Here is a 24,699-nt window from a genome sequence, read left to right on the forward strand (position 1 = left end):
TCCAGAGTAGAAGGACTTGAGGATCCTCACCGAGACCCGGAATTTCCTCAGCTGCCTGAGGTGGTAGAGACGCTGCCTCGCCTTTCTCACCAGAGTGTCTGTGTGAACAGTCCATGTTAAGTCCTCTGTGATGTGGACTCCCAGATATCTGAAGCTGCTCACCCTATCGACAGAAGTCCCATTAATCCACAACGGCGCGTGCGTCCTCGATTGTGATCCACGCCTAAAGTCCACAATCAGCTCCTTGGTTTTGCTGACGTTCAGGTGGAGGCTGTTGTCCTGGCACCAGAGTGACAGGTCAGCCACCTCCTCGCGGTAGGCCTTCTCATCGCAGTCGGTGATCAGGCCCACGACCACGGTGTCGTCAGCAAACTTGATGATGGTGTTGGAGCTGGACCTGGCCACACAGTCATGTGTGTACAGGGAGTACAGTAGGGGGCTGAGGACGCAGCCCTGGGGGGATCCTGTATTCAGGGTGAGGGAGCTTGACATGTACTTCCCCACCTTGACCACCTGGGGGCGGCCTGTGAGGAAGTCCAGGATCCAGGTGCACAGCGGAGCATTCAATCCTAGCTCCAACAACTTGACAGCCAGTCTGGTGGGGACGATGGTGTTGAAAGCTGAACTATAATCAATGAACAGCATTCTCACATAGGCCCCCTTCTGGCCATCCAGGTGCGTGAGCGTGGTGTGCAGTACCTGAGAGACCGCGTCATCCGTGGATCTGTTCTGCCGGTACGCGAACTGCAACGGGTCCAAGGTGCGGGGGAGGGAGGCGCAGATGTAATCCTTAATCAGCCTCTCGAAACACTTCATGACCACCGAGGTGAGGGCCACCGGACGGTAGTCATTCAGGCAGGTTGGAGAGGCGATCTTCGGGACAGGAACGACGGTGGACCTCTTGAAACAGGATGGGACCACTGATTCAGCCAGGGAGATGTTGAATATTGTGGTGAACACCGGAGCTAGCTGGTTAGCACAGGTCTTCAGTACTCGTCCAGATATGCCGTCTGGACCCGCAGCTTTCCTGGTGTTCACCCGCATCAGAGCCCTCCTGACCTCGTGCACGGACACTGAGAGTGCGCGCTCATCCCCAGCGGTGTAACTCCAATTAGCCGGCGAGCTAGCGGTGCTGCTGCCAGACTCGAACCGCGCATAAAAGGAGTTCAGTTGGTTGGCCAGGGAGGCGTCCACACTCGTGGCTGGGGAGGAGCTGCTCTTGTAGTTTGTTATTGTTCGCAGCCCCTCCCACAAGCGTCTGGTGTCCCCCCGCTCCATCTGCAGCTCCACGGTGTCTCTGTACGTCCGTTTAGCGTCCCTCACCGCCCTCCGCAGATTGTACGACGCCGCTTTGTAATTGTCCATGTTACCAGATACAAGTCCGTCGTTGTAAGCGGCCGTGCGCGCATTCAGAGCGCAGCGGATGGATTTATCAACCCATGGTTTCTGGTTTGGAAATATCCGAACTTTCACCGTGGGAACGATTTCATCCGCGAGCGTAGCCACGAAACTCACTACAACCTCCGTAAACTCGCTGACGTCACTTGAGCTCGCTTGGAACACGTCCCAGTCTACGTCAGTCAGAGCGTCCTGAAGCGCAGCCTCTGATTGGTCCGTCCACCGCTTCACTTCCCTCGTCATCACCAGATCCCGCGCGATCAGAGGCCTGTAAACAGGAAGCAGCGAGATCGCGGCGTGATCTGATTTCCCGAAAGCAGGAAGCGACACGGGCTTGTATCCGTTCTTGTAAGGAGTGTAACACTTAACACTCTTGTAAGTGAGAAACACACTCAGGAAACACTTAGAATTGCTTCTGAGAAATGCTTCTGAGAAACGCTCTCAGGAAATGCTTTCAGGAAATGCTCTGAGAAACGCTCAGGAAACGCTGTGAGAAACACTTTTAGGAAATGCTCACAGGAAACGCTGTGAGAAACACTCAGGAAACGCTGTGAGAAACGCTGTGAGAAACGCTCCCAGGCAACTCTCTCAAACACTCTTAACACGCTCTCAGGAAACGCTCTGAGAAATGCTCAGGAAACGCTGTGAGAAACGCTTTTAGGAAATGCTCATAGGAAACGCTGTGAGAAACGCACTCAGGAAACACAGAGAAATGCTTCTGAGAAAGGCTCTCAGGAAACGCTCTCAGAAACGCTCTTAGGAAACGCTCTTAGGAAACGCTCTAAGAAACGCTCTGAGAAAACACTCAGGAAACGCTGTGAGAAACGCACTCAGGAAACACCGAGAAATGCTTCTGAGAAACGCTCTTGAGAAATGCTTTGAGAAATGCTTTGAGAAACGCTCTGGGAAAAGCTCTGGGAAACGCTCTGGGAAATGCTCAGGGAAATATTCTGAGAAACACACTCAGCAAACACCGAGAAACTCTCTAAAGAAACGCTCAGGAAACACTTAGAATTGCTTCTGAGAAACACTCTGAGAAACGCTCTCAAACACTCTTAGAAACGCTGTGAGAAACACTCTGAGAAACACTCAGGAAACGCTCTCAGGAACGCTCTGAGAAACGCTGTGAGAAACACTCTGAGAAACACTCAGGAAACGCTCTCAGGAACGCTCTGAGAAACGCACTCAGGAAACGCAGAGAAATGCCTCTGAGAATTGGTCTTTAGAAACGCTCTGGGAAACGCTCTGAGAAACGCACTCAGGAAACACCGAGAAATGCTTCTGAGAAACGCTCTTGAGAAATGCTTTGAGAAATGCTTTGAGAAACGCTCTGGGAAAAGCTCTGGGAAACACTCTGGGAAATGCTCAGGGAAATATTCTGAGAAACACACTCAGGAAACACAGAGAAATGCTCTTGAGAAACGCTCTGGGACATGCTCTGGGGAAATGCTCTCAAAACGCTCTCAGAGATGCTCTGAGAAACGCTCTGAGAAAACACTTCTGAGAAACACTTCTGAGAAATGATCCGAAGAACTGTCAAACATTATCAGGAAACGCTCTGGGAAACTCACTCAAACGCTCTCAGAAACCCTCTTATAAATAATACTTTACCTACTTAATACTACTACAGCTAATGATAATACTAATATCTTCAAATTGATTTAACTACAAGCTTACATTAAATCCTAGAATTTGAAAGCATTCGATGATGTCAACCTCTATCCCATAATAAGCTGCAAGCTTCCTTCACCTGCTGCATTCTGGGTAAAATTTGTCAATTTCTGTTTTCCTTCAGGATCCTCCAAGCGACGCAGGACGTCAGGTGTGTTTCCAACTCGATCGATACATTTTATTGATCACTTTTCAGTTGAATTGACATTTAGAGCTGGCTTTTCACTTTCCTTTTTGGTTGTAAAAGTGTTAAATTAGTCTTCCGGTCTGTATGTACTTGTACTTTACTGCTGTTGATTAAACTTTATGGTTGTGATCATGAGCAGAGTCGTGGGCCGCTGGTGGGGGTGATGCACAAAATGAATCCCTTCAAATCAGCCGTGCAGACGCAGGTAGCCATCCATGATCAATAAATGAAAGAATTTCATCCATGCTGGGTGATATTGATGCTCAACCGAAGTCTGAATATTGGACATGAATTACTTTTGAACATCAATTAACAAATCCAAAAAGATGAAAAAAATGAAATCTGTGTTGGAAATGAAAATGAGCTGAACCCAATTCTTATGAAAAGATTCAAGTGGAATGTTTTTAGTTGAGGTTGAAATAATTGTCATTTATTTAATGAAACACTTGTAGTAATTTTGTTCAGAAATAAAGCTTTCTTTCTTATTCTTTTCCTCCATTAGTCTCTCTCTTCTTCCAGCTCCAAGAAAAACAACGACACGGAGGAGCAGGTAAGATGAGACTGTAAGATGAGACTAAGGTAAGACGAGACTGTTAGATGGAGACTAAGGTGAGACTGTAAGACGAGACTAAGATAAGATGAGACTAAGTTAAGACTGTAAGATGAGACTAAGATGATAAGACTGTAAGATGATAAAACTAAGATGAGACTGTAAGATAAGACTTAAATACGACTAAGATTCGACTAAGATACAACTAAGATTATACAAATATAACACTGTAAGATAAGTCTAAGATAAGACTAAGATAAGTCTGAGATAAGACTTAGATTCAAGATTGAAGAGGTTTATTTGTCACATATATACATATACATACTTTCATACAAATATGCAGTGAAAAGTCAATGCAACGCACCCGGTGATTATGCACTATAGTTACTAAACTGAACATAATATCTAACCTAATTCCTACCTAGCAGCTAACCGAAACTGATTCCTAAAATGTAATGCAGTTAGTGAATAGAATAATATAAATTAAATAAAAATTAAATAAGACTCAAAATGATAATACAAAGTGGGGGTACAAAATAAAAGGGAATAGAGCTCTGTATATGGGATAGGCTATTTGTATGTACAGTAAAAATATTTACAGTGTAGTATAAAGCAGTACAACACAGCAATACAGTAACACCGAACAGAACAGCAATACAGCGCAATATGCAGTAACCCAGAACAGTGATACAGTATGCAGTACAGTATGCAGTAGCCCAGAACAGTGATACAGTATACAGTTCAGTATGCAGTAGCCCAGAACAGTGATACAGTATGCAGTACAGTATGCAGTAACCCAGTACAGTGATACAGTATGCAGTTCAGTATGCAGTAGCCCAGAACAGTGATACAGTATGCAATACAGTATTCAGTAACCCAGAACAGTGATACAGTATGCAGTAACCCAGTACAGTGATACGGTATGCAGTACAGTATGCAGTAACCCAGTACAGTGATACGGTATGCAGTACAGTATGCTGTAGCCCAGAACAGTGATACAGTATGCAGTAACCCAGAACAGTGATACAGTATGCAATACAGTATACTTAGCCCAGAACAGTGACACAGTATGCAATACAGTATGCTACATACAGTACAGTAAGGTAATGTGAGTGACTCATAAGACAAGATAAGACTAAGACTAAACTGTAAGATTAGACTAAGATAAGACTAAAAACACTGAGCTAAGACTAAAATGAGACTAAGATAAGTCTGTAAGATGAGACTTAGATAAACCCGTAAGATGAGACCAAGATGAGTCCGTAAGATGAGACCAAGATGAGTCCGTAAGATGAGACCAAGATGAGTCCGTAAGATGAGAACAAGATGAGTCCGTACGATGAGAACAAGATATGACTTAGATAAATCATAGATAAGACTAAGATATGACTTAGATAAATCATAGATAAGACTAAGATTAGACATAGTTTTATCATACAGTCTTATCTAAGTTAAGACTGTAAGATAAGACTTTTAGATGGGACTGATCTTATCTGATCTTTGATATAGGCCTTGTCGGTTTAACACATCGCATTGTGGGTAATGTGGAGCCGTGTGTGTGCCAGGCCTTACATTGTTTTCTCAGATAGAGGAGGACACACATTGTTATTACTTTATTCTGAAAGCAAGAATGTTTTCTCACTCATGGTGTAAGTTCCCACTGCAGCTCGAAGCTTGAGCCTGCTCTGGGACTTCACCTTGCGCTCCACTTTGTACTCCACTTTGCACTCCACTTTGCACTCCATCTTGCATTCCATCTTGCGCTACACCTTGTGCTCATTCTCCACCATCTGATCCACTGCAAACCTTGCCCCAGGGATTAAGAAAGTCTTATCGTCATGTCTTTGTGTCCTTGCTCTTTGTTCTGGTCCTGGTCCAGGACTCCCAGTCCATCCTTAGCTCCAGCTCCGGAAGCTTGGGCAGTTTGGACGACAGCTCCATTGTGCGACACGTAAGAAATGTTTTAATTTAAAGTTTAAAAATAAAACTCAAAGAAACAATATTTTACTGTCTGATCAGGTTTTTAATTTTAATTTCTTTAGTCTATTTTAACTTTACTGGTGATGATGTAGCTAACTAACTAACTCGCTCAGTCTGTCTGGTACACGGATCTGGACATAGACTCCGAGGTGAAGATTCAGCCAGAGCCCAAGAAGAAACTGGGGGTAAGTATTATAACGCAGTAGTACAACATAGTAGTACAGCCTTGTAGTACAATATCATAGTACGAGTGTAGTAGTCCCACGGTGGCTCAGTAGTGGGGGCTGTTGCTTACAGCAAGAAGGTCCGGGGCTCGAATCCCGGCCGTCCCATGTCCCTTTTTTGTGGAGTTTGCATTTTCTCCCTGTGTTTGCATGGGTTTCCTCCCATCGTCAGAATACATGTATGTTAGGGGTTAATGCTCCTGTCAGTGCCCCTGAGATAGGCACTGGCAAAAGAGCTAGAGCTGGTCGCCAGGTGCTGCACTGCGGCTGCGTATTAGGGGGTGCACGATGGGTCAAATGCAGACAAGTTTTGATGTATAGGTAGTACAGTAGTACAACATACAACGTACTTTGGGTTCCATCCATTGTGAACTGTGATGGGTTAGTATTAGTATTATGATACATAGTAGTAATGTGATGGAACCCAAACCTTGCTTGACGTGTTTGATCGCACCAGGTTTTGTTTCCTTCTCCCAGAACTTGAGGGGGATCTTTCCAGGAGCTTTTTCTGGAACCAGAGCCAAAGTCCAGGTAAGAGAACCTGGTTCTGCTAAAGATGAAGGGAAGGGGTTAGCTGTTTGCTTCTGGTTCCTAGTGAAGATGAAGGGAAGGGGTTAGCTGTTTGCTTCTGGTTCCTAGTGAAGATGAAGGAAGGGGTTAGCTGTTTGCTTCTGGTTCCTACTGAAGATGAAGGGAAGGGGTTAGCTGTTTGCTTCTGGTTCCTTGTGAAGATGAAGGGAAGGGTTTAGCTGTTTGCTTCTGGTTCCTTGTGAAGATGAAGTAAAGGGGTTAGTTGTTTGCTTCTGGTTCCTAGTGAAGAACATTTCACTGCATATATGTATGAAAGAATGTATATGTATGTGCCGAATAAACCTCTTGAATCTTGAAGATGAAGGGAAGGGTTTACTTCTGGTTTCTTGTCAAGATGAAGGGAAGGGGTTAGCTGTTTGCTTCTGGTTCCTAGTGAAGATGAAGGGAAGGGGTTAGCGATTTGCTTCTGGTTCATTGTGAAGATGAAGGGAAGGGGTTAGCTGTTTGTTTCTGTTTCCTTGTGAAGATGAAGGGAAGTGGTTCGCTGTTTGCTTCTGGTTCGTCATGAAGATGAAGGGAAGTGGTTAGCTGTTTGCTTCTGTTTCCTTGTGAAGATGAAGGGAAGTGGTTCGCTGTTTGCTTCTGGTTCGTCATGAAGATGAAGGGAAGTGGTTAGCTGTTTGCTTCTGGTTCCTCATGAAGATGAAGGGAAGGGGTTAGTTGTTTACTCCTGGTTCTTCATGAAAATGCTGATCTTCTCTTTCTACTCTGTTCCTCCAGCAGAACGTCCATGAGACGCCTGACACGCAGGTCTGAACCAAAGCAATTTTTCTCCTTCCTGATCAGATCACTCGTGTTCTCCAGCTTGACACTAGATGTTGGATGTATTGTTCTGGGTCCAGGTGGAGATGGAGAAGGTTGAGGTCCAGACAACCCATCTGGCTGAAGAACCAAGGCCTGATGAAGGAATGGCTCATGATCCTTTGGATGTACGATCATCTCCATCTTCTGCTCTGACCAGTTGCTGCTTCCTGAATGATCGGTTTTCTATCTACTTGTCTTGGAGACGTTTAGTTAGTGTGATGCTACATGATGCTACTCCTAAGCTGACATAAAAATACCAAATTAGGAGTATATGGAGGGATATGATGGATCTCCTACTAAGAAAGATGTTTAGCAATCCAGTTTTTAGAAAGGCAGAGTTTGTATGCCAGTGTAATATGAATATTCTGAATATTATGGATATTACATTATGTTTTTGAGGCGGAGCTTTAATCCCAGTTAAACGAGCAGCTGAAGAACAGTCCTGCAAGAAGCGTCTGTAGATAATTCTCCTTCATTTCCAGGATGAAGATGGTCTCATGTCCTGGTGGAGAACTGTGGAGGGTAAGATGGTAAATAGTTGGCATTTATAAAGCGCTTTTCTAGTCTTGCAACCGCTCAAAGTGCTTCACATTCACCCATTTACACACACATGGCAGTGACAGCAGCCGTGCAAGGTGCACACCTGCTCATCAAGAGCAGTTAGGAAGGTTGCCGGTTTGATACCCGGCTCCTCCTGGGAGAATGCTGAAGTAACCCCCCTATCACTCGACGATCCGCTGTACCTCCTGAGCTGCTGCCCCCTACAGATGAGACTCATTAATTTACTGTAAGTTTTGACATTCTTCTGTGTTCCTCAGGTTGGGATGAATGGAACGAGGCTCAGGACGGAGAAGATGAACAGTAAGTCCCAACATGGACGTTCACTGAGGCCCTAGAACCAGGGATCCTACAGACCTTCTACAGATCCCCAATGGATCTCTTACGGACCATCTTCACACCTTCTACAGACCCACTTGTGACACACTGTAGGATTCAGCAGGACTGGGATCACATGGGGCGGCCATCCTGGGTTCAGAAGAGCATGTGAGCTGGAACTCAAGATGGCCACTTCCCATGATCACCGACCTGCTGAATCCTACAGAGTCACTGCTGGATGGAAAACAACTTTTTTATGGAATGCAGTCTGCAGAGGGTCTGTTGAAGCTCTGTAGAAGGTCTGCTTAGAACGTCTGTCCTTTGTGCGGAGCAGATTTGTTTTGCTTTGCTCTCTGCTTCAATTTGAACCATCTCAGCACCTTTTTCCTGCTGCAACGCTTAAAGAAGAAAAAGTGGCTCCATCTAACAACTGCACATTTACACTCACCGGCCACTTTATTTGGTACACCTGTTTATTTGCTTGTTAACACAAATAGCTAATCAGCCAATCACATGGCAGCAACTCATTGCATTGAGGCATGTAGACATGGTGAGGATGACTTGGTGAAGTTCAAACCGAGCATCAGAATAGGGAAGAAAGGGGATTTAAGTGACATTGAACGTGGCATGGTTGTTGGTGCCAGACGGGCTGGTCTAAGTATTTCAGAAACAAACTGCTGACCTACTGGGATTTTCACCACAACCATCTCTAGGGTTAACAGAGAATGGTCCGAAATAGAAAAAATCTCCAATGAGCGGCAGTTGTGTGGACGAAAATGCCTTGTTGATGTCAGAGGTCAGAGGATAATGGGCAGACTAGTTCGAGACGATAGAAAGGCAACAGTAACTCAAATAACCACTCGTTACAACCAAGGTATGCAGAATACCATCTCTGAACGCACAACACGTCAGGTGGTGTAATGGTGTGGGGAATATTTTCTTGGCACACTTTGGGCCCCTTAGTACCAATTGAGCATCGTTTAAACACCACAGCATACCTGAGTATTGTGTATAGTGTCCATCCCTTTATGAGCACAATGTACCCATCTTCTGATGGCTACTTCCAGCAGGATAATGCAGCATGTCACAAAGCTCAAATCATCTCATACTGGTTTCTTGAACATGACAATGAGTTCACCGTACTCCAATGGCCTCCAGTCACCAGATCTCAATCCAATCGAGCACCTTTGGGATGTGGTGGAACGGGAGAGTCACATCATGGATGTGCAGCCAACAAATCTGCAGCAACTGCGTGATCCTATCATGTCAATATGGACCAAAATCTCTGAGGAATGTTTCCAAAACCTTGTTGAATCTATGCCACGAAGAATTAAGGCAGTTCTGAAGGCAAAAGGAATCTAACCCGGTACTAGCAAGGTGTACCTTATAAAGTGGGCGGTGAGTGTATTTTACAACTGTTTTTAAAGGATTACTACCAGCACTAGCTACAGTGCTGGGTGGTGTCACAGGTAGGTGGTGGGTATCTTCTCACAGCAAGAAGGTCCAAGGTTCGATTCCTGCCTGGGGCGCTGTTGGCACCGTGCTCCTGAGTATGAGCCTTTCTGTGTTGAGTTTGCATGAATCTTCTTGAGTTCACACAGCTCCTCTCATTTCAGTAAACTAAGCGTAGCTCATTAGCATCAAGATGCCCCCCTTCTCCACAGATGACTTCTACAGAAGATAGCAGTGTTGGGAACCAAAATTCACCAGTTAGAAGTGAATGTGGAATTCAATGGACTATGTGGGAACAACACCACTTTACCATGCACTCGAAACAGTGGACAAGATAATGCTAACACACGGCTAATTAGCAGCAACAAAATAACCAAGAAACAGGAGGGCTGTGTACCTGGTTATAAATCTCCCCAAGACTCTCTTGGTGCTAAGCCTAAGAGTAAATCATTACCCTGGGAAATGAGAGGACAACTAACAGGCAGAGCCCAGCACCCTGAAATCTGTGAGTGGCTGGTCTGTATTGTCATCAGGCCACGAACATGGACAGCTGCCAAAGGGAGAATGAGCAACAGACCTCCGAAACAACCAAGTTAACAACTGGAGAACAGATCTGCTCCACTGCTGCAGGACCCTGGATCCATGTCGGAGGACCTGGACAACCTCTCATCTTCACACAGCAATGTAAAAACTGAGAGCAACTCAGAAAGTAAAAGGCTGCAAAAAAGAAAAAAGTTAATGACTGGGCCCCAAACTCTGATTGTGCGAGACATTGCTGTAAAGGATGTAAGAAGCACATGCAGTAAGAACACCAAAATATTCTGCTTTCCCAAGGATACGGTCTCTGACATGAGAGAAAAAATCCTGCATATCGTGGCTGCATGTTGAGCTGTGAAAAGAATCGTCGTGCACATGGGACCAATGATGTTGTGAAACAGTTTGAAGTAGTGAAACAAGACTATTGATCTGTTGAACATAGTCAGCTCCTTGATGCTGAGGTGTTTATCGTTGCCCCTCTACCGGCTCAGAAGAGAAGAGACATTCAGCACATGGTCTCCACTGAACACATGGGTTTACGCTGCATGTGTCGCCCATTCAGTGCAATTTATTGCCAATTTCAACTGTATCTGGGAGCGCAGATGTCTTTTTAAGAAAATGGACTTTGCCCTTACAAATCAGGGGTAAAACTTTTTTTATCTCTAACCTATTTTAGTTCCTGCCTCATCCATCTGTTCCCTCTACCAAGGACAATGAATCAGAACAGGAAGACATAACACAACATGGAAACTTTGAAAGAGAGCCACCTCAGCCACGCCCACCTGAGGTGGTATGTTCCTAAAGATTTTCAGTCCACCTGAATATTGTGCGACCTCTTTGATGACCTTGCTGAACTGCTGTCTATGATCTGTGTTGACTTTCTGTAGTTACTGTGGGTGATTTTAACATCCATGTTAGGACAAAAGGTCCAAAGAACTGTGTTGTGTTCTCAATAACTATGGACTGACTCAGCATGTGACCACACCCACACACAACAAGGGCCACACCCTGGACTTACTCATCTCCAAGGGTCTTAACATTTCTAAGGTGGTGGTGACTTATGTTGCTCTGTCTGATGATTGCTGTGCTTTCTTTCAGAGTACTATCTCTCTGCAAAAAAAATGTTCAGACAGAAGTTATCACAAAACGCTATATCACTGAAAACACCAGTGAAATATTTATTCAGGCTTTCTCTTCCACACCCGCCCCCTCTTGGGTATCAGCCAATAAGCTTGTAGATTATTTCATTAGTAAAATGCTAATTGTTATTGAGGCCATTGCACTCAGTCAAGTGAAGGTGGTCTCTGGTAAGAAAAAATTTCCATGGAGAAATGCCACGCCGGTAGGAAACGGAAAAAAATGTCAATGCTGAAAGCAGGTGGCGGAAACAAATCTCCACGTTCATTATGACATCTATTACATTTACATTTAGTCATTTAGCAGACGCTTTTATCCAAAGCGACTTACAATTGTTCAAACGCCGATGGACGCAGCCATCAGGAGCAATTAGGGGTTAAGTGTCTTGCTCAAGGACACTACAGCATGCTAGCAGGAGGAGCCTGGGATCCAACCAGCAACCTTTAGATCACTAGACCACCAGCTCTACCTCCTGAGCTACCATCCCCTCTATAAAGAGACACTTTGCATTTATAATTTGGAATTGAGAAATGCAAGGCGCTATTACTTCTTCTCTCTCGCCAAAAACAATATTAATGCACGTGCCTTGTTTGCTGTTGTCAACAGGCTAACTAACCCTCCTGTGTCAGTTGCCTCTGAACTGAGGTCCACCAGAGTCTGCAATGAATTCACCTTCTTCTTCACTGACAAATTCCAGAATATTTGACATGCAGTCAGTACCGCCATATCAGGTACAGGAGATGTGCTGTCCCTGTGTCCACTAAAAATCATTTCAAATACCATGACACAATTGATCTGATCAATCATAAAAACTTGGAGGACATTATACAACATTTTAAATCCCCCTCCTGCTGCCTTGATATTCTGGCAACAGGCTTTTTCAAAAATGTTTCAAATTGCATGGCCTCAGATCTTCTACAAATTGTCAATATGTCTCTCTTCTCAGGTTTTTTTCCCACAGGCCCTCTTCTGCCCTCACCTCCTACAGTCATACGTGGCTATGCAGTGAGCTAAACACTTTCCCAAAAAGTACCTACAGACAGGAGCTCACTTTTGGTATCTTAAATAGGTTTAAAACTGTGCAACGGTACAGAAGTATGCAGATTAAGGATCAGTCTCTGCAGGTGTAAATAACCTGTTAATACATTGTCATACCTCCTACACGGTATGCATATGCGAATAACATGAATAAACTCACAGATTTGGCTTTCTCAAGGTTAATGACGAGGCTGATAAAAAGATTCAAGATTCAAGATCTTGAATGAATGATCTTGAAAAGAGATGTTAGTCCGAGTCTGGGGCGTGATCCGATTATCTGCGTGTGTTTCTGTCTGGTTATCTTATATGCCTGTGCTCTGATGTGACACTAACATCACAACGCTATTATGTCACGGTACCGACTGGGGGGGCGGGACAGGCCCTATTAAACAGCCAACATCAAGCCACTCACACAAAAATAACAATGAAGACCACTTACTAATGAACAATTATAGACCCATATCAAACCTCTGGTTTTTAAGTAAAATCATTGAAAAAGCCTTTTTTCAACAGCTGAATAATTTCTATCACTACACAGCTGTCTTGATGTCTTTCAGTCAGGATTGCAACCACACCACAGCACTGAGACTGCTCTTGTTAAGTTTCAATGACATCCATCTAAACACAGATGGTGGCAGAATCTGGAAAACTGGGATGGACTTTCTGGCACAGTATTAAACTTTTTAAAATCCTACGTAAAGGACAGGGACTTCTTTGTGTCTATAGGTAATCACACATCTGAGCGGACAAAAATTACATGTGGAGTTCCCCAAAGCTCCATTCTGGGGCCTCCTCTGTTTAACATCTAAATGCTCCCACTGGCTCAGATTATGGAAAACAACAAAATGTTACCATAATTACGCAGACGACACACTACACTATTTACATGACCATATCACCAGGGGACTATGGTCCAATACACTTTCCAAGGAAGAACGACTCAAAGTCAGTGCTCAGCTTCAATCAGTCATGTTAAAAAGCACAAACCAAGCCAGAAATCTTGGTGTAGTCATGCACTCGGACCTAAATTTCAACAGCCACATTAAAACAATTACAAAGTCAGCTTACTATCACCTTAAGAATACACAGGTACCCCTCACGTAACAACCTACGTGTTTAATGACCGTTCAGATTTATGACCAGCTCTCTTCCACTGCGTGCGCAGAGTCTCAGCCTCAAGCATCTCATTTCATCACTGTTCTCAGTCTGCCTCGTTCCAGCAGCCTGTCAGTATTCACTACACTGACATTCGCAATCTCCACGCCCCCTTCCCGTCAAATAGCACTATAGATTCAAGAGATTCAAGATTCAAGAGGTTTATTCGTCACATACATATACATACTTTAATACATATATGCAGTGAAATGTCAATATATACTGTAATGTATATGTACATTATATACTGTCAATATATACCTGCTAAGCCCCCTTACCGTGAAATAACACGGGTCCTCACTTAACAACCTGGTCCTAGGAACGGAACTCGTTGTTAAGTGAGGAGTACCTGTATATCAAGGAGGACTGATGTCTCAGCAAATTTAGAAAAACTTGTCCATGCATTTATTAGATGGACTTAGTAGTAGACAAAACAACTGCCACAGTTGTGTTTGCAGCTCTCCCTAAAATATGGATCAGACAGCTGCAGTTGATTCAGAACGCTGCTGCTCCATCACTTCAGTTCTTAAGTCATTACATTGGCTTCCTGTCATCAAAGAACTGGTTTCAAAATACTACTGTTGGTTTGTAAAGCACTTAATGCTTTAACGACAAAATACATTTCTGATATCCTGCTTTGTGAAGCATCCAGAGCTCTCAGATCGTCTGTGACAGCTCTGCTTTCTGTCCCCAGAGTCTAAACTAAACATGAAGAAGCAGCGTTGGGTTTTTATGCTCCGCATATCTGGAACAAAGTCCCAGAAAACTGCAGCTCTGCTGCAACTCTCGCCTCTTTTAAATCAAAGTTGAAGACGTTTCTGTTTGGAGCCTTTTACTAAACATAATATTCATTTCTTCACTGCACTGTCACTTTTTGTGACTATTTTATGAATTCTATGTATTCTGTATTTTTAACTTTCTAATGTGTTCTTTTTACAGTGTGTTTCTTTTGCATTTTGTCTTGATGCTTCTGATGTTTTATTTAAAGCACTTTGAATTGCCACTTGTTGAAATGTGAATACTAGTGGCTTCGTGCACACTGTATTATGCAGTGTGCACGAAGCCACTAGTATTCAAATGTATGCATGTATGCGTGTTCATAGATCGGTATATACACAGTGTATTTCAGATAGGCCTTGCCCTATCGATAGATAGTGATAGATCCCAATATATCGCCTTCTAATCTCTACATTCATATCTATTTTTTCATCTTGATCTCCTAATCTCTATCTTCTAATCTCCAATCCTAATTTGTTTCCAGGGTGGTGGAAGACGCAGCAGACCGGGTCTTCATGGCGGCCCGTCTCTTTGTGCGGCTCCTCTCCCAGCGTGGAGCGTCCCTGCAGCAGCGCGTCCTGCAGCTCCTGGCGATGGCGGACTCTGCAGACTGCTTCCACAGGAAGGCGGTGGCAGCCTCCATGGGAGGGGGCGTGGCCAGTGTGGCGGGGTCCATCACCACGATCACAGGTCTGGTGCTGGCGCCCTTCACCATGGGAACCTCCCTTATCGTCACTGCGGTGGGCATTGGTGTGGCGACGGCCGGGGGAGTGGCCTCGGCCTCGGCCAACATCACTGACACAGTCCACTCCAAGACGGACCGCAAGAAGGTGGAGAAAATGATCCAGGACTACCAGGAGGAGATGCAGGACATCCAGGAGTGTCTGCAGTTCCTGCAGGTGAGGCGTCACAGTGCCATACTACAGTGTAACACACGGTGTTGGGCTGTACCCGACTCAGAATTTTGTCAGTCAAATCGAATTCGGCTATTCAATGCGAATATTTGACTATTGGGCGGTGAGGGGGGCCAGGCAGGGGGCCAGCTGTTCCTATAGGCGAGATAGGCGGCTGCCCACGATTGTCGCTCCAAAACAGTGTTTTTATTTAAAATTTAGGTTATTATATTTTATGTCTCCTTATGGAAGGAAGCAAGTGTGTCTATATACAGTATGGAAGGAAACTACGTAATGGAGACACTTTCTCTGTGACTCTCTCCCCGATCACCCCCTCTTTATGCGTTGTGCGCCCACAAGAATCTTAAGAGTCTACGAGTCGTGTCCCGTTCCTCCAAATAAAACAACTAAAAACAGTGTGGGAACGGCACACGGCTATTGGGGCGCACAGAGAGCCGTGTTCGATTCCCACATATAAAAATTCAACAGACAAAAAAAAACACAAACTACTGCTGGACTTGAAGAACCTCAGCTCTAAGGGTTAGGGTTAGGGCTAACCTCACACAGGTCTCCGACTGATGATTCCACTTGTCCACTTTCAGGAGGCAGCCCTATTATCCAGATACTTGGACTACGATATGATTCAGGGACAATAGACATAGAAAATTAATAGGATTAGGAAAAATGAATAGGGTTAGGGTTAGCCTACATTTTAATAGGGCTAACGCTATTCAAATCTGGGCTAACCCTATTAATTTTCCATTATAAATCCAAATAAGCCAATTCTATAAAAGTATATCTTAACTATCTGATTTCTGTTTTGTATTTTTGGCAATAATAAATATATATATATATATACACACACACATTTTAATTGTGTGTGTGTGTGTGTGTATATCATTTTTTTTATTTTATTTTCATTTTTTGATGCTCATGGTCTGTACTAAAGTATATGTCATATATGTAGTATGTTAATTTACCTGGCGAAAATAATTTGATTCTGATTCTAAAAGTGGCATTGCTAACCAATAGATATATTTCATAAAAGATAACAAATCCCAAGTATCTTTGTTACTTTACAGCATTTAATATTTAATATATAATATTATCTAATAGATATAATAATAACTGATATATTGTGATTCAGATGTCGTAATATATAATATAGTATTGTTTAGATCCTGGATGTGTTGGTTACTGCAGTTCACAAGTATTGCAAATGCGTGTGCGATCTGGTGCAGGGCGAGGTTGTCGGTTCAACGCTGTGAAAGTAACATGAGTTGTAACTGTAACGTCCGATCAGTGCGTCTTTGTTTATACTAAAGTAGAATCAAGCAGTTCATGGTAGATTTAGATGCATCCAGGGGTCCAAGTGTTGAGTGGTTCTTGGTACATTTAGATGGATCCAGATGTCCAAGTATCGAGTGGTTCATTGTACATTTGGATGATTCCAGGCTCCAAGTATCGGGCCGTTCATGTTATATTTAGATGGATTCAGGGTATCGAGTGGTTCATGGTACATTTAGATGGAGCCAGAGGTCCTCGTATCGAGTGGTTCATGGTACATTTAGATGGAGCCAGGGGTCCAAGTATCAAGCCATTCGTGGTACATTTAGATGGATCCAGGGGTCCAAGTATGGAGTGGTTCATGGTACATTTAGATGGATCCAGGGGTCCAAGTATGGAGTGGTTCATGGTACATTTAGATGGATCCAGGGGTCCAAGTATGGAGTGGTTCACCGTACGTTTAGATGGATCCAGGGGTCCAAGTATCGAGTGGTTCACCGTACATTTAGATGGATCCAGGGGTCCAAGTATGCAGTGGTTCACCGTACATTTAGATGGATCCAGGGGTCCAAGTATCAAGTGGTTCATGGTACATTTGGATGGATCTAGGGTCCAAGTATTGAGTGGTTCATGGTACATTTTGATGGATCCAGGGGTCCAAGTATCGAGTGGTTCATGGTACATTTAGATGGATCCAGGGTCCAAGTATCGAGTGGTTCATGGTACATTTAAATGGATCCAGGGGTCCAAGTATCAAGTGGTTCATGGTACATTTAGATGGATCCAGGGTCCAAGTATGGAGTGGTTCAGGGTACATTTGGATGGATCCAGGGGTCCAAGTATCCATGTACAGTAGGAGCCACTTGGAGAGGACGGCTGAAGCATGACAGAGTGCAGGCAGATCACTGATTGGGGCGTGGCTGACCCATACAAGAACTGTGACAGGTTCGTGCTCGGACCCTGGCTGTAACGATATCCCCCTCGATGGCGTAATTTTGCCACAGCGCCTGGGAAGCCCCCCAGGCTGCATTTGTGGAAAAGCAGTTGCAATACTATATCTGTCCACCGGGGGAGCCGTGGTTCAAAACGTAAAGCAACTCACGTATACGGGATATTCCTGCGTTTATTTAATGAAAAATATACATATTTTGGAACAGAACATATGTTCTGTACATCAATATATACATATTTGATTTTAAAGAACGAATGTTCGAAAGAATAAATTAATCAGTTGTTTTTTTTTATTTGTAGATAGATTTAATTGAATGAAAACACACTGCGTAAAAAATACGTAATGTAATATTGTGCGTTTTTGCGCTGCAGGAACGTTTTCATTGTTATAAGGACGTTTTGGAAGAACCGTCCATTTTTTTTGTGTCCTCGCTGCAGACACTACTGTAGGACGATTGTAGTTGTTAGAGAAACTCATTCAGCTTCCACTCCAGGACAGGGACTGAACCTTCAGTGATGGTGTGCCGCTGATGGGACAAATAATAAAATAAAAACAGTATTTTTATTGTCTACGTATTTATTCAATTTTGCGAAGTGAATTGAATGAAACAGAAAATCTGAGAGCGAGCGAGCCCCTGCTTTACGAAAGTGGGAACAAAGTTTTTAATGACATCTTGAAAATCTTATATGAGTGAAGATTCAGCAACTGGATGGATAATTTCTCTTATATGTGTATATACATACACACACACACACACACACACTCACATATAAAATAGGAGTGTGCCATTCTCATCTGGTTCCATACTGTGCTTGTATAAAATAAACACAAAACTTCAGAAAAACATTCCTCTGTGTTCTCAAGATTCAGAGGTTTATTCGTCACATACATATACTGTACATACTTCCATACATCTCTCTGTGACGATTGAATGAGCTTGAGACAATAAATGACATGAAAACAACAACAAATAGCAGGTTTCCATTGAGGTGATAATGTACATAATAGCAGTGTAAGGTTTAGCAGATAAAGTAATTCATGTATTTGAGTTACCATATTTCCTCAAATATAAACGGTTACTCAAATAAAAACCGGGGGTTTGGTCAAAACAAACAAAGTCCGAAACCCTTTTTTTTTTTTTTTTTTTTTTTTTATCTCAACGTATTTTCAAAATCAAGTTTGATAAATATCCCCGTTAGATTACATGAGGAAACGCAGCTCAAGTACCGAGACACTGATAACGCTGAATAATGCTGATCGATGGTTTCGTTTAAAGCAACCGCCAGGTGAAGATCATTCATCCACATTCCATGTAATGTGAAGTCACAATGTGAAACCATTTTGATAGAATTCAACCTTTAAATCGTACTACTTTTACACACACACTGTTGAGAAACTGTGTAGAAGAAGAAGGAATGCGGTTAAAGCACAGAACGAGGGTGTTCCAGTCTCACTTGTCTGTGAAAACTTTCTTCTCCGTATCGTTATGGATTACACAAAGTGGGAGGCGGAAGCTTTGAATCATATCTCGGACCTTAATCTGACCAGTGCAATAGATCCAAGTCAGTGTAAGGAGCTAGTTCTGGACTAAATTTTCCACGATGAGAGTCAGTTCTCTGACAGCGACACAGAGATCGACAGCGTGGCTGAATCTGATGTTATCCAGGACTTGGAGAACAAACAGCGGATTTCAACCATAATGTGACGATGAAACTGAATATTTTCAACAACCACCAGAGGAGACCGATGATTGGCCGCTGTTGTTACAACGGAAGAAGTTGATGGCATGATGAAGTCCGTTGAGGTTGGTGACAGATTTTCTGAAACTCATTATTGATAGACTCCACATTTTGTAGTGTTCTCCGTACTTTTGAACTCCAAAATAATTCCACTTTTATAAACCATGTATATTCATACTGTTAAATAAAAGCTTTTTTAAAAACAAAATGAATTGTGTGTTATTGTGTTGTTTGTGATTGGCCCATTCAGCATTATGTTAATTAGCCATGAGGCTTTGTTTGTCCGCCAACCCCCTTTTGATTTCTGGGAACTGGCTAAATGAAGAAAGTCTGGGCGAAAAATTGAAGGAGTTTATCTCAGAATCACGGTTTGCCGCACCCTTGTCATTAACAAGTGATAGCTTTCAAAATATTTGCTTGATTTGCACAAGTGATTCCTTGTTTGGAAGCTCTAATTCTCCACTTTAAATTTTTTCCGAAAGCAGCCAAATGCGGCTTGAGTCTAATAAAATAAAGTCTGCGGTGGGTCACATTTTAGAGTGACTATGAAGCTGACTGCAGACAAGGCCTTGGGCCATCTCTTTGTTTACACTTAATGGGGATGGTAGCTCAGGAGGTAGAGCTGGTGGTCTAGTGATCCAAAGGTTGCTGGTTCGATCCCAGGCTCCTCCTGCTAGCATGCTGTAGTGTCCTTGAGCAAGACACTTAACCCCTAATTGCTCCTGATGGCTGCGTCCGTCGGTCTTTGAACAATTGTAAGTCGCTTTGGATAAAAGCGTCTGATCAATGACTAAATGTAAATGTAAATGTAAATGTAATGGCCGATCATTGTGTCACCCAACAGGTCTGTAAGCCCTAACACCTTACCCATACATATGCAAATGCTGACCCATGGACCAAAATCTCCACCCTCCAATGGAGCAATCCACCCCTTTCTCACTGAGAGGTGAGAATTCCTCTCTGTAGAGGGGGAATCAAATATCCAGTTTACTATCATATGGCGATTTATTTAATAGTTGGCAACTAATCCGTGAAGTAAACCATGGAGTTTAAACTTTATCAACAGCAAAACAATCTTGAGTGTTCAGAAGGACCCATATACTGTTTAGTCTCTTTAACATGTGTACAAATTATTATTATATCCCTGGTGTTGATTTTATTCGATTGACTTCTATTAATTGATTGCTAACATTTTTTTGTGCCATTGCTGTTTTTTGGAATTCGGAAAATCAATCTGTTAGAATGGGGGGGGGCTTGATGGGGGACCGTTTCACTGACAGAAATTTCTTGTGGTATTTCACAATTATTTTAAGTAACACAACAATTAGATACTTCAAAAACCCTCATTTTGAAATCAAAAGGCCAAAGACTTAAACCTATATATCCACACACTTCAACAAAAGGCAAGTAAAACTTTAAATCTAGTCACTTTAATTTATCAAGTATTACATACCTGTTTTGTCTTACCTCTTCGTAGTATACTGCAGTGTTTGTCTTACAATGTCGATCTTACCATTCACTATGACACTGCATTGTTGTGGCCCACAGATATTTAAGATGTCCACCATCAAGTTGAGTTACTGTCATTATTGTCTGCATTTTATTTTGTCTTTTTTTTTTTTGATAAATACTTTTATATTACTTATACTACACAATTTCTTTCCATTTTAGATTTCAAAATTTAGTTTAAAAATTAACTGTTTACATACTCTTTAAATTCTGTTTTTAAATACTGTTTTATTTTAATCAATACTATCCCCTTATTTTACATATTTTGTAAAGTTGAGTTGGCTGTGAGAGTAAGATTCCCATTACTGGTAATGATGCTTGCATTGTTATCAAGTATTTGACAATAAACCTGAAATTATAATTACTTACTTGTGTATTAGTAGTTTGAGTGATCTCATTACAAAGCTATTGAACTTTGAGATTTTAAAAATGTAAATAAAAAACAGCTCCCATTTTGAAATGAAACAGCTGTGCAACATCGACATTAAAATAAATCATTAAGAATCACTTGAACTTTGAAAGATGACCTCTGGTCAGAGTTCAAAGGACAATATCTCAGGTAATGAGTCAGGGTTAGCGGTGAAAATCTGAAATCTCACCCTGGAATGTGATTGTTTTTTTTTTTGTTTTTTTTCAAGTTAGCCCCATCTCATGGTGACACACTGGAATTGAGAAGATGGGCGTGTCGAAATTTAACATGCCCTGTCAGGACAATGAGAAGGAGGGGGGAATCCAGGCGAATGGCAACCGGCTGGGAAGCCCATGGTGGTTGGCTGGAAACTGGCTGGAACTTGGCTGCAATTCGCCTGTCAGCTGCCTGGAAGAGGCCACTTCAAGTGGCTCCTACTGTAGTTGCATCTTTAACGTCAAAACCGCTTTCCCATTCGTGTCGGTGAACCGTTACACCCCTAGTTAAGATCAGACATAATCAGTTTAGTTAAGATCAGTCATGTTCCTTCAGAAGGCAGGAAGTCCAAAAGAGCCTTCAACAGGATGCTGGTCCTCCTGGTCTGGATGCTGGTCCTCCTGGCCTGGAAGCTGGTCTACCTGGTCCTCCTGGCCTGGAAGCTGGTCTACCTGGACCTCCTGGCCTGGACTCAGACCGCTTTCAATTGCTATTTTCTACACCGCGTTCCAAATTATTATGCAAATGATATTTTTCTCTGATTTTCCTAAAAAGTCGATGCAAATGACAGTCAGTATAATTTTCAAGTCTTCAACCGTTAGGGTCGCAGCCTTGTTGGGACATGGTGGCCATCCACCAACCCTCCACTACTCCATTCATCTGGACCATCCAGGGTTGCACGGCACTGATCAGTAAACAAGACTGTTTGAAAATGAGTCTTCATGTATTTCTGGGCCCACTGCAACCGTTTCTGCATGTGAGCATTGGTTAGGGGGGGGCGAATACTATCTTTATGCACAACTGCAAGCCTCTGGAGGATCCTACACCTTGAGGTTCGCGGCACTCCAGAGGCACCAGCAGCTTCAAATACCTGTTTGCTGCTTTGTAACGGCATTTTAGCCGCTGCTCTTTTAATCCCATGAATTTGCCTGGCAGAAACGTTCCTCATTATGCCTTTATCTGCACCAACCCGTCTGTGCTCTGAATCAGCCACAAATCTCTTCACAGTATGATGATCACGCTTAAGTTTTTGTGAAGTATCTAATGTTTTCATACCTTGTCCAAGGCGTTACACTATTTGAGGCTTACCGGCAGCACAGAGATCCTTTTTCTTTCCCATATTGCTTGAAACCTGTGGTCCGTTTAACAATATGGAACATCCTTCTTAAGTAGTTTTCCTTTTATTGGGCTCACCTGGCAAACTAATTATCACAGGTGTCTGAGATTGATTTCAGTGATCCAAAGAGCCCTGAGACACAATACCATCCATGAGTTTAGTTGAAAAACAAAAAATGTAATGTTTATGACAATAATAATTTGGAACGCGGTGTAGTTTTCTGGTTTGTAGAGTCCTTGGCTGCTTGAAAGGCGCTAATATGTTAAATTTATTATTAAATACTGTCCCTCTGTCCACCCCACAGGACGGCATGGAGGCCCTGGAGGACTGGGACTTCCAGGCCTACGCCGAGTCCATCTCCAGGAAGCACCTGAACCAGAACGTCAAACACGTGGTGAAGGAGGGCGGCCGTGCGGGAAAGGCACTGCTCATCAACGCCGAGAGCCTAGTGAGCACCGTGCAGGTGCTGGGCGTGGCAGGCGGAGCCGCCAAGGCCGTGCAGGTGATGAGCGTCACCACAGGTGTCATGTCTGGCCTCTTCCTGGCGCTGGACGTCTTCTTCCTGGCTAAGGACTCCATGGAGCTAAGGAAGGGCGCCAAGACAGAGTTCGCCACCAAGATCCGTGAGGTCTGCACCGAGCTGCAGGGTGGCCTCCTGGAGCTGCACCGCATCAAGGAGGAGCTGCAGAGGACCATGGAGGGCCTGGAGGACGAGGAGCAGGAGGAGGTGCAGAGGACCATGGAGGGCCCGGAGGCGCAGAGGACCATGGAGGGACTGGAGGAGGAGGAGCAGGAGGAGGCGCAGAGGACCATGGAGGGCCGGGAGGAGGAGGAGGAGGAGGAGCAGGCCAGTCTGAAAAAATTGGTCAGATTTGACGAGTAGGGCAGAGGTGGCCATCTTGTTTCGTTGTCCTTGAACAAGGAAGAAAATCTCCAGTTTCCAGAGAAACTTAAATGAAGCTGAAAGTTCCTGTTCCAGTGTGAGAACTTTACTGATCAATTAGTTTGAACTTAAAATGTAGTTTGATTAATTTGAACCAAAGAGCTTATATTGCAAACATAGAAGAGATGCTGTCTAGATGTTTTAAATAGTAATAAATTCGTAATATATTTGAGTATTTTGTGTGGGATTGTAGATCTTCATATATTTGAGCTAATTTTGTCAAAAATTATGACCAATAAAATGCAAATTTTCCAATGTTTTAGTTTTGTTTCTTTTTCCATGGTGCACAGCACTGGTGATCTAAACATTGCTGGTTGGATCCCAGGCTCCTCCTGCTAGCATGCTGTAGTGTCCTTGAGCAAGACACTTAACCCCTAATTGCTCCTGATGACTGCATCCGTTGGTGTTTGAACAATTGTAAGTCGCTTTGGATAAAAGCGTCTGGTAAATGAAATGTAATGTAATGTAATCACCACTAGAGGGCAGCAAACACTATTTGGATCAGATTCTGGTTATTGAGAAATTCATTTCAGGAAAAAAAAATGCAAAGAGGCAGGAGCCAATGGGCCCCCAGCCCAAAGATCCTGAAGCCCAAAGGTTCAGGAGCCCAAAGGTCCAGGATCCAATGGCCCCCAGGCCAAAGGTCCAGGGAACTAAGTTGGAGAAATTTGAACCTCCCAAAAAGAGCCAGAACTGAAGAGACCAGCAGAGCAGGCGGCTGCCGCCTGGCCTTCACGCTGCCCCCAACAGGTCATCTGGTGACAGAACAGCATGGAGGTTCGGGGGCCTCTGGCATGCTTGCCTCAGGGGCCCTTGGACCCAGGACTTGGGTTCAGTCTTTGGACCAGACCAATCTTCTATGGCCCCCTGCACTTCAATATCCTCGGAACCAGAGCAACATGCAGTTCATGTTCCATTTGCTCTGCAGAATACGTGTGGCCTCCCTCCAGTTCAGACACATTTCCACCGGACCTTGCCAGGGTCGAGCCCATATCCATTGCGGGCTGCGGTTGATACCATGGCGTTGCAGAGGAGAGCCGTTGAGGCACATTACCAAGATGGCTACCACTAATGGGGAACGGTCTATTCAAGTATTAAACCAACTGGACGGTATATCTTTACCAAAATGGTTTTGTTGATCAGAAGTACTTCTGACACTTTGTTAAAAGTAAAATTTAGCAACTCACTCGCTCAGCGCTACGTGACACGTTTCCTTTTACTGATTCAGGGCTGGATTGGGACAGAAAATTGGCCCTG

The 24,699-nt window shown here is 43.5% G+C and overlaps 1 protein-coding gene across 2 annotated transcripts in view; it reads left to right on the forward strand.

Moving 5' to 3' along the window:
• The window catches only part of LOC307243562 (uncharacterized protein), a 39,548-nt gene extending 15,883 nt beyond the window's left edge, over positions 1-23,665 (forward strand). Inside the window, exons 7-18 of one of the 2 annotated variants that reach the window (XM_080018402.1) lie at positions 3,194-3,220; positions 3,396-3,461; positions 3,759-3,806; positions 5,686-5,757; positions 5,900-5,971; positions 6,488-6,541; positions 7,322-7,351; positions 7,444-7,530; positions 7,888-7,927; positions 8,224-8,266; positions 14,862-15,276; positions 22,804-23,665. In XM_080018402.1, coding sequence (XP_079874528.1) covers positions 3,194-3,220; positions 3,396-3,461; positions 3,759-3,806; positions 5,686-5,757; positions 5,900-5,971; positions 6,488-6,541; positions 7,322-7,351; positions 7,444-7,530; positions 7,888-7,927; positions 8,224-8,266; positions 14,862-15,276; positions 22,804-23,382 — 1,533 coding nt within the window. In that variant the 3' untranslated portion in view covers positions 23,383-23,665. The remainder of the gene's footprint in view (positions 1-3,193; positions 3,221-3,395; positions 3,462-3,758; positions 3,807-5,685; positions 5,758-5,899; positions 5,972-6,487; positions 6,542-7,321; positions 7,352-7,443; positions 7,531-7,887; positions 7,928-8,223; positions 8,267-14,861; positions 15,277-22,803) is intronic. The other variant, XM_080018403.1, reaches the window with a different exon arrangement.
• Positions 23,666-24,699: the final 1,034 nt, after the last annotated feature.

This window comes from Zeus faber, assembly GCF_960531495.2.
Source record: "Zeus faber genome assembly, chromosome: 17".
NCBI lineage: Eukaryota > Metazoa > Chordata > Actinopteri > Zeiformes > Zeidae > Zeus > Zeus faber.